This window comes from Chrysochloris asiatica, unplaced genomic scaffold, assembly GCF_000296735.1.
Source record: "Chrysochloris asiatica unplaced genomic scaffold, ChrAsi1.0 scaffold00019, whole genome shotgun sequence".
Lineage (NCBI taxonomy): Eukaryota > Metazoa > Chordata > Mammalia > Afrosoricida > Chrysochloridae > Chrysochloris > Chrysochloris asiatica.
Genome location: NW_006408537.1, coordinates 4,398,992 through 4,409,829, shown reverse-complemented (window position 1 = coordinate 4,409,829; position 10,838 = coordinate 4,398,992). Strand labels below are relative to the sequence as shown.

The window sequence follows — 10,838 nt, the reverse complement described above, 5'->3', positions numbered from 1 at the left end:
AGTCGGAACTGACTCTAGGGCACATAACCACCATCATATAAATTTCACTAAATTCACTTCTAGCATAGCTCTTAAAATATGTTTCTTTATTACTGGAAATAAAATCATCTCCTATAGTATTTTCCAGATTCCTGGTGTGGTGCTGTGGCTTAATGTGTTGGACTACAAGGTCAGTTTGAACCGAAAAGTTGGTGGTTCAAGCTCACCAGCTTCTCCTTGGAAACCATATACAGGGTCGTTATGAGTTGGAAACAACTTGATGGTACTTAACAACAACAACATAGTATTTACTGCATGGGTAGAATTTTCCTGAACTTTACTATTTTATTGAGAAAAAACCTTCAGAGTGGTTACAACTCACTATTTCACGAGAGAAAAATGAACTTTTCAAATGATATTTAGCTACTATTCTGTAATTACTATACTGTTCAGAGAAATTTTGGTCATTTCTGCTATATAATAATTTCTTAGCAACATAGCTATCGAGAGGTTGTATTTGGTAATATAAATCTTACTAGAAGTATCTTCCATGTTTGATGCTGAAAGAAACTGCCAACAAAATAGGTACCTCATTTGTCTATTTCTGTGGGTTAACCTATTCTATGCCACTAAAATCCTGTTTTCTTATCAAAATAAAGCTTCTCAGTGCATCATTAGAAAGTTCAAAACACAATTAAAATAAAATCATGATTTTGTTTTTGTTTTTTTTCAGCAAGTTCTTGCCTGTGGCAGTGCATTTGCCAACATGGCACCCAAAAAGAAGACTGTCAAAAAGAACAAAGGAGATATTAATGAGATGACTATAATTGTAGAAGACAGCCCTCTAAATAAACTAAATGCTTTAAATGGGCTCTTAGACGGAGGCAATGGCCTTAGCTGCATTTCTTCTGAATTAACAGATGCTTCTTATGGTTCCAACCTCTTAGAAGGTTTAAGTAAAATGCGTCAGGAGAACTTCCTTTGCGACTTAGTCATTGGCACCAAAACCAAATCCTTTGATGTTCACAAGTCAGTGATGGCTTCATGCAGTGAGTACTTTTACAACATCCTAAAAAAAGATCCATCTACTCAAAGGGTGGATCTCAATGATATAGCACCACTGGGTCTGGCCACAGTCATTGCATATGCCTACACAGGAAAGTTGACTCTCTCCTTGTATACAATAGGAAGCATTATTTCTGCTGCTGTTTATCTTCAGATCCATACTCTTGTAAAGATGTGCAGTGATTTTCTGATACGGGAGATGAGTGTTGAGAACTGCATGTACATTGCTAACATTGCTGAAACATACTCCCTGAAAAACGCAAAAGCAGCAGCCCAACGATTTATTCGGGATAACTTCCTTGAATTTGCAGAATCAGAACAGTTTATGAAACTTACTTTTGAGCAAATAAATGAACTTCTTATAGACGATGACTTACAGTTGCCTTCTGAAATAGTAGCATTCCAGATTGCAATGAGATGGTTAGAATTTGACCAAAAGAGAGTGAAATATGCTGCAGATCTTCTTAGCAATATTCGTTTCGGTACCATCTCTGCTCAAGACCTGGTCAATTATGTTCAGTCTGTACCAAGAATGATGCAAGATGCAGACTGTCACAAACTTCTTGTAGATGCTATGAACTACCACTTACTTCCCTATCATCAAAACACATTGCAGTCTAGACGCACAAGAATCCGTGGGGGCTGCCGAGTTCTAGTCACTGTCGGGGGCCGTCCAGGCCTTACTGAGAAGTCCCTCAGTAGAGACATCTTATACAGAGACCCTGAAAATGGATGGAGCAAGCTTACAGAAATGCCAGCCAAGAGCTTTAATCAGTGTGTGGCTGTGATGGATGGATTTCTTTATGTGGCTGGTGGTGAAGACCAGAATGATGCGAGAAATCAAGCCAAGCATGCAGTCAGCAATTTCTGCAGGTACTTAATCTTTTATTAGGAAATAAAATGGTTCGATATCATGGGGAAATAGTCCTGGCATAAAAGCACATTAATCATGACTGTTAGATAAGTTCGTGGGCTCAATAAGCCAATATAATACTAATAATGCCACCTTCATGTATATATAGCAAATTGCATTATATAAAGGGCATTCACTAATATTATACACGCTCCATTTCTGAGACCACTCTGTAAGGCTTTCTGGGAAAATAAGATTATTATTATTTTAGATATAGGAGACATGATACTCAGAGAAGTACCACTAATTTATATTTTCTCATTTCTAGTCATGTTCTCTTCATAATACACTGCCTTTTAAAAATAAACTGGGTGAAAAATCTAGTTTTTAACACTAAGTGATTAAAAAAGATTAAAAATATAATACCGAACATCTTGTAAGTGACTGCTACTGAGGCCTGTCAGATTCATAAATGGTAATTAGGATGAGATCATTAAAAATGTAATAATTGATTAATTTTATGATTTATTTGAAAACTGAATAGCATAGAAAATGTCAGTACTAAAAAGAAAAATAAATCCTTCATAAAATAAGACTCAAATATCACTGTTATTTTGTATTTGTGATATAAAATTTAAATACCATGCAAATGAAAGATTCATATTAAAGTAAAAGTCCTGCTTATATCATGGTAGTAGCATAAGATCTGGGAATTTATACAGAATATTACAAAAATATATATTATTTCATTATGTTTGTGTATAATTTAAAAGATTCCCAACAATTAGTTGTTTTTCACCCTTTGTAATTATAGTTTAGTTTGATTTAAGGGTAAATAGGACAAAGCTCAAACTAAAGGAGTGAGCTTTGTGTTTACATCTAAACTATGAAAACAGGAAAATATTAGTTTACTTTGATGACCTATGTTCTTCCTTCCTACTCACTTATTAATAAAGTTGAGTTGCTCTTTTTTGTGATATTGATTTCAGTGCTTATGGTATAATAACTGTAGTGCTGAGCACTTAAAAACATACATTCCTAACCTAAAAAGTCTTACCTGCTAACACATTCTGGAAAATAGAGAAGCTATCAAAAGTTAAGCCTTTTGTTGATGCTTTTGGACATAAATTCCACTATCTCATTTGAAATAGAAGACAGAAAGCTTGGTTGCGTGACTTAGCTTTTACTTGTTGCAATGCCAGGACAAATTAGGGTGTCCAGAAAAACGGAGACGTTCAGTCAGTCAACCCCTATCTTAATTAAGCAGTGAGAATTAGCTAGGGATGGGTAGTGGCTAAAGATAGGTAGAACGGGTTTTAGTCAGTCGTTAAGTGCCATCGAGTGGATTCCGACTCACAGCAACTCTATATCGGATTTCCGAGGAGCGGTTGGCGAGTTTGAACCGCCAACTTTACAGTTCAAACCAACCTTGAGGTCCAGCGCACTAACCTGCAGCACCACACCAGGACAATTAGTCTGTCCATTTCCCCTCATTTTATTGCCACAAATACTACACTGTCTTAGCTATCTAGTGCTGCTATAACAGAAATACCACCTTTAACAAGCAGAAATGTATTCTCTCACAGTTTAGAAAGTTACAAGTCCGAATTCAAAGTGCCAGCTATAGAGGAAGACTTTCTCTCTTGTCAGCTCTAGACACAGGTCCTTGTCTGCTTTTGGCATGTATAGGCCCAACATTCCTTGGAGATCTCCATGCATCTGGGTATCAAGCTTCCTGGGAATCTAGGAGCTTCACAGTGCAAGACCCCGGGTCCAAAGGATGCATTCCACTCCCAACTCTTCTTTCTTGGTGGTAGTAGGTCCCTTTGAGCTCTGTTTACCTGCTTAATCTCTTTTATTTCTTAAGAGATAGACTCAAAATCAAGCTTAATCCTATAGATTGCATCTGACCTCATTAATATGATAGAAGTGAGAATTTACAACACATAAGGTAAATTATATCAGTTCTAGGCTGATCACATCAGATCAGATCACATTATAGAGAAAGTGATTACATTCTATTAGATTTCAGCATGGGGAATTACTAGGATTTAAGTGCCAAATCACTAAGACTCCAGGAGTTCTGGTGTGGCACTGTAGGATAAGCACTCCACCTGAGGTCCGTTTGAACCACGAGATCGGCAGTTCAAGCTCACCAGCCTCTCCTTGGAAACCCTGTGCAGGGTCGCTAGGAGTCGGAATTGACTCAACAAGCACTTAAAAACAACAACAACAACTGCAAAATCACTGAGAATCACTAAGAATCCAGGACTAGTCAAGTTGACACAAAACCTTAACTATCACACCAGCTTCCGTATGCATAACTCATAATTTCTATTGGGTTGATGGATATTTGAATATGAAAGAACGGAATCAGGAAGCTCCAGCTCTCATGGCCTGATAGAGGAAGTGGTCTTGTGAGAGATGGGGAGACATCACCAAGTGTCACACATTTTTACTGGCTCCACAGGAAACGCTGATCTAGGTCCCTAGTTTCTCCAAGGATATTGTCAAGGTTCCCACATTATGGCATAGGGAGTAATTTGGGTCCCGTGGGCGTTACATCACACTTTCTCTGCCTTTTCCAGATATGACCCCCGCTTCAACACTTGGATACACCTGGCCAGCATGAACCAGAAGCGCACACACTTCAGCCTGAGCGTGTTCAACGGGCTGCTCTACGCCGTGGGCGGCCGCAACGCGGAAGGCAGCCTGGCCTCGCTGGAGTGTTATGTGCCCTCCACCAATCAATGGCAGCCGAAGGCACCCCTGGAGGTGGCGCGCTGCTGCCACGCCAGCGCGGTCGTCGACGGCCGTGTGCTGGTGACTGGCGGCTACATTAGCAACGCGTACTCGCGCTCCGTGTGCGCGTACGACCCTGCCAGCGATGCGTGGCAGGAGCGGCCTGCCCTGAGCACGCCGCGGGGCTGGCACTGCGCCGTCACGCTGGGCGATCGGGTGTACGTGATGGGGGGCAGCCAGTTGGGACCGCGCGGAGAGCGCGTGGACGTGCTGACTGTGGAGTGCTACAGCCCGACGGCCGGCCAGTGGAGCTTCGCGGCACCGCTGCAGGTGGGCGTGAGCACCGCCGGCGCCTCAGCGCTGCACGGCCGCGCCTACCTGGTGGGGGGCTGGAATGAGGGTGAGAAGAAGTACAAGAAATGTATCCAGTGCTTCCACCCGGAGCTCAACGAGTGGACGGAGGAGGACGAGCTGCCCGAGGCCACTGTGGGCGTGTCCTGCTGTACCCTCTCCATGCCCAACAACGTGACCCGAGAATCGCGGGCCAGCTCGGTGTCTTCGGTGCCAGTCAGTATCTGAACCCAGGTAGATGCAGGGATGCAGGGATGCAGGAGGCACTAGTATTTATTCGTAGAGCCACGTGGTTAACCGCTGAGTTAGCGAAAGGGAAATATATAACATTTACTACAATGATTATATTTTTAAATACATGGGTCATGTGTCTTGATGGTTTTTAATTCTGGCATGGCACAATCTACCTCTGGGTCTCCCCCCTGCCCCCCTCGCTTTTTTTTTTTTTTTTTTAAACAAAACACAGGGCTTTAGTGGATAAAGGAGAGAAACTTTATTGCAGCGGCCACTGGGTGGCAGACGGAATTCGATGCTGGCACTCGTCCAGTGTGGCATGCTGCCTGAATGTAAAGCGGTTACACCTTCATTGAAGATTTTGCTTTTACATTTTAGCACTCGTGGAGTTTATATGAATAAGTGATTTCATGTGCAAAAGTTTGTCATCTTCCTCTCTTCTCTTTATTAGAAAGTTTAAAATTCTTATTTATAGATTTTATGTATTTGAAAATGAAAGGTCATCTGTGTCCATAAAGACTCAAGAAGATTTAATTATGTCTTTGGACCAGGGCTTCAAACCGTTGAAATTGGGCCAGTCATGGCCTACTAAGTGAAACTGGAATAGTCGCAAATTCACTGGAATAGAAAAGAATGGACAGGTCTTAGCCCCTGAGACTTGGTGAAGTGAGCCCTTTGAGGAGCATGACGTTGGATTATTGCCAGGACTGTGGAGAACTACACACATTGAAAATGATACCTCTGGGTGGGCTGCCATCTTTGAGGACAGCACAATTGATTTCAACTTAGCCAGTCAAGAGATTTGGCTGCTAGGAATACGCAGAGTTGCCCTTGTTTTTGTAAGAGGAAGACTAAGTTTCTATAGCAAGATGTGGACGCTGATTTCTTCCATTGCAGTTATCATCGTGGTTCACCCACATATGAAAAACTCGTGTAGTTCCTCCGTTGTTTTTTTAGCTGTGACTGAATTGGGCTGCACTAAGTGGAACCCCTGATTTCAGTGCCATTTCTTTCCCTATACATGACTGAGTAAAGGATTTTTAGAGGCATTTTATGACAAAGCTATAAAGGTTAAAATAAAACCTAACTGGAAAAGAACTGTGACTATACCCAGAAACTGTCTAGTTGATACATTTGACTTCAAACCTGCCCCCTTCTCCCACCATGTGCTAGGTCTTAATGTATTTTTAATCATGAAACCTTGCTCTCAAAGAAAGAACTGATTATCAGTTGTCTAATTTATAGTGTAAATTTAAATCATTTTGGTTTTTTTCCTCATAGTAGTGTTTGTACTTTAACCTGTCACTCCTATAATCCTTAGCTTCCTTTAATAAAAGGAAATCATGAGAGCTTTGCCCACGCCCTAAAAACCACACCAACAAAGGCAACTTTGACCCTCATGTAAATCTGTGAAGAACATTTAATACAACTGTGTCCTTAAGGATGCTAATTTCAAGCTTATATAGCCTAAAGCTTGACAGTAATTGTGTTTTCCTTACCCTTCTGTGTGGATAAGAAGGAATGAAACATTTAGAATTCTTGGACTTGGTACTAACTAGATGAATAATTCTCTTGCTAGTAAATGTCATTGTTTCCCATTTCATATAAATTATCCTGGTTTCTTAAAGAAAAATATAACACAGTCATTTAACATGGAAATATAAACTAATACATGCTCATTCTATTAATCTCATGTGCCCCAAATTAATCCCTGGTTGGTACAAACAATTAAGTATATGACTGCTAACCAAAACTTTAGCTGTTCAAACCCACCCAGAGGCACCTTGGAAGACAGGTCAGGTAATCTGCTTTGGAAACATCACAGCCTTGAAAACCCTATGGAGCAGTTCTGTTCTGTATACACCATGAGTCAACCAGGAGTCAAAATACACTAGACAGACCATAAAAACAACAGACCCAAATTAGCTTTGCAAATTAACATGACTCCACTTGCTATCTATCTATATATGTATTTTTTACACTTGCCATGTTTGGAGAGAAGGAAATGATTGTAGTAAATGATACATATTTTCCTTTCTTATAATTTATCACTTATTCTTTGAAAGCTTATTTATTTTGGAAAGAAAGTGACCTATCACTTTTGGGTTATGTGCAATTGGATTTTTAAAAATATTTAAAGGATTAAACACGAGCTGTGTGGTGCTGAGGGTTAATGCTCTGGACTGCAAGGTCGGTGGTTCAAGCTCACCAGTGACTCCTTGGAAACCCTATGCAGTGTCGCTGTGAATCAGAATCGACTTCACAACACTTAACAACAACATATGGAAATATAACTGGATTTTCATTAATCATACCCTCTCCTACTATGTGTAGATAAGCAGGTTATTGCTAGAGTTGTGGCATTTATATCTAAATTATTTATTAGAACTGCAAAAAATAATAGTACACTTGTGGAACAATTTTGTATATGTCCCTTAAAAAAAGCTCACTTTCTCAGTAATTACTACTAATAGTCAGTTTGTAAAGGCTATAAATAATTTAAAAACAAATTTCATTAACATAAAATACTGTACTGTTTTCCACATTCTACACACAACATAAGGAACTTCACCAAGTACATAGTTTGTAAAGGCACCTGCCCCTTTAAATAGTGATGATGGATTTCATATGTTTGTGTGTATGTGTATATATATATATACATATGTTGTTGTTAAGTATCATCAAATTGATTCTGATTTATAGCAACCCTGTGTAGAACTTCCGAGGCTTTTTAAAAATCGTCATGGGAGCAGAAATATTCATAAGCAAGCATGTAGACATAATTCCTTAATGCTTCATAATAGATGTCCTTCAATGAGATCCTGGAAGTATTATGTGAAGAGAAAGACTTAGGATTTGGAATGAAATAAGAAGCATTCACTTGTAACATATTTTCATGAAGAAATGAAGAGAGATGCTGAAACTAGAGGATTTTTTCATCTGTTAGAACTTGTGCAAAACTTGGTAGTGGTTTTCTAGAGGACGAAACTGGAGACATGTTAGAGCTGGATAAATCATTTTAAATGACCATTTAGCGAGTTTTCTACATTAGTTATGTGAATTCTCAGAAAATTCGCATAATTGAGTTTACCAGGCTTCTGGATTCATTGCTATTGTTTCTTCTGCTTCACTGTCAGTAAATTAAGCCAAATGTTAATTTGGAATATAGGAATTTATGACATAACACATTGGTAAAGAATGTGGAACATCAGGGTTTGTGAATGTTATGTATCCTGGAATGATCTTCAGTGCCAATTATAAGACACAAAGTATGTTCTATATATACACACAAAAAAAGAGAGAGTCAAAATAATATGTATCTGTTTTTATGTGGTACATGAAACATACTCTTTAACCCAATTATTGAAGCAGTTGCTCTTATAAAACTTGACTGTTAATCCATCCTTCCTAACTGGAACATTTACTTTATTTTAAAATTTGTTTTAAGTTTACATTTCATTACACTCCCAAGTTGTCAGAGCCAACCATGTACTTCCTTTTACTAATCTGAAGAAAAAGTACTTGTTATATTTGTAATGTCAGAGTCGTGTGATTAAATAAAAGCATCAGTTCAGTACTTCAGAGAAATAACACATTATCCACCAGCTGAAATAATAAAATTCAAGTTCTCTTTCTCTGAATAGGCCAGAAATCTGAAGAGAAAACCTCTAGGAAGCTAGAATTTAACGTAGTCTTTAGTCTTGGTACTAAGTCGTCATCTCTGAGGTACCAATTGCTTTTCAATAAGCAGTGGCTTTGAATGAGTCGTACTTTTATTTCCTATGTTGTAACAGTGGTTTTGAATAGAAGGTTGGTAATGGTAGAAATTAATATAATTCTAAATAAGGAATAGTGGTGAAGTATAGTGAGTGAAGAGGTCTAAGTGCAGTTTGTGGATGATTTAAGACAGAGCAGCAATTATAGCAAGTGTGTTTTATAAACATGCATGTAAATAGATGTTTACCTGGAAATACGTGTTAAGCGATCAATTTTTTGTTTATTATTCTGACCAAGTGGCTTCAGAATCCATCCAACTTACTAGATAGAAGAAACTAGAATGATTTCCTCAAAACTGAGTGAATGAATGTAATCTTCTCATTATATGAGCTAGATACCCAGTTCCCTGTCTCAGTCACTGATGAAGATGTTCTCTAGGACAAGCACCATAAAATGGGATTGCTTTTCCGAATTTCTTTTCATACCAATAAATAATACAGCATTATTTCCCTCACACTTTCCCATGGTTGTAACAGGAGCTGAAGACTCTAATATATTAAAGATATTTAAAGTACACTCACAGGGTTAAGACCATTTAAATTTCCCTCTCAAGGAATTTGAAATAAAATACTTGCCTTAGATACTCCTAAAAAACAAAACAAAACAAGACAAAAAAACCTTATAATTTATTTATCAAATTTTGACAAAACTTTTCTTTGCTTAAAACATTCGGTACTATGTAAAGAACAACTAAGCTAAGCTGTATGTTATGTAATTTTGTAACATCTGCCAATAAAGCTGCATTCACTAAGATCTTAGTCAATAATAAAATGTGGGCAGTTTTGAAGTGTCTTTACTGTGATGACTGAGGTTGATTGATTAGTTTGTTCATTTAGTTTCTATAATGATTTACCTAAAACAACCCAAACAAAGAAATCACTGAAAAAGTGTTTTAATAGTTTGAAGAAGACTAGCGAAAGCAGAATGGTATAAAGCATCACTAGTGACTTGTTTTGTCACTCAGGAATAACTCCAACTCAGGTATATCTCAGCTTTAACCAGTTAGAATTTACAGATTTACTGTAGTTTTTCATCTTGTTTCCACTCTGGTTGTAGCAAACCTGGTACAGATTCAGGTGCGTCCACATTCCCAACAAAGCAACTTTTTAGGAAATGAAATTGTATTCCTCTACAGGCAAATCCTTTTGACCTTTCTTTTCTACCTCATCTTTCCAAATAAGCAAATGAAACTTAAGCAACATGAAGTACTCAACCGTTTATCTGATTTTAGTAGTTAAATAACTTTCAGATAAGGCCACCTTACTCACTTATAGATAAATAGATGACAGCAGCTATCACGTTGACTCTGATTCATGGAGACATTACATATGACAGAATGAAACAATACCAGGTCCTGTGTCATCCTCAGAATCCTTGGCACTTTAGTCTATCTCTGCAGCTATTGTGCCAATGAAACCATGTCACTCTTACCCTCACTGGCTTTCTACCATTAAACATGTCCCTCCAGTGATTGATCTTGATGATATGCCCACAGCAAGTGAATTGGACAGTGTTCTGTTGTGATCCATAAGGTTTATAGTGGTTACATTTTAGAAATAGATCACCAGCCTTTCTCCCTAGCCTGTCTTCACCTAGAAACTTTACTGAATTTTGTCCACCATGGCTGACTGCTAATATTTGAAATACCAATGGCATAGCGTCCAGCATCAAACCAACATGTAAGCCACCACTGTATGACAAATTGGCAGACAGATGGTCATTTCTAGAAAATCCTAAATAATGGCATACTTTATATTAAGATTTCCAAGCCCTATGACCATGTAAAAAAAACTAGATTGGCATTAAAACAAACCAGCTGGTAACACATTCCCAGTCT

General features: G+C 38.4%; 1 protein-coding gene across 1 annotated transcript; it reads left to right on the top strand.

Annotated features, from left to right (window-relative positions):
• Window positions 1-725: 725 nt before the first annotated feature.
• On the top strand, window positions 726-5,243 carry KLHL31 (kelch-like family member 31). Its single transcript, XM_006835722.1, has 2 exons — window positions 726-1,917; window positions 4,486-5,243. Exons 1-2 carry the CDS (start codon window positions 746-748, stop codon window positions 5,216-5,218), a joined length of 1,905 nt encoding a protein of 634 aa, XP_006835785.1. The 5' UTR covers window positions 726-745; the 3' UTR covers window positions 5,219-5,243.
• Window positions 5,244-10,838: the final 5,595 nt, after the last annotated feature.

Excerpts from the sequence above, each read along its gene's own strand:
- KLHL31 (XM_006835722.1), top strand. The coding sequence starts at position 746 with ATGGCACCCAAAAAGAAGACTGTCAAAAAGAACAAAGGAGATATTAAT. Across the intron at positions 1,918-4,485 it reads GCAGTCAGCAATTTCTGCAG|ATATGACCCCCGCTTCAACA; the intron begins GTACTTAATCTT and ends TGCCTTTTCCAG.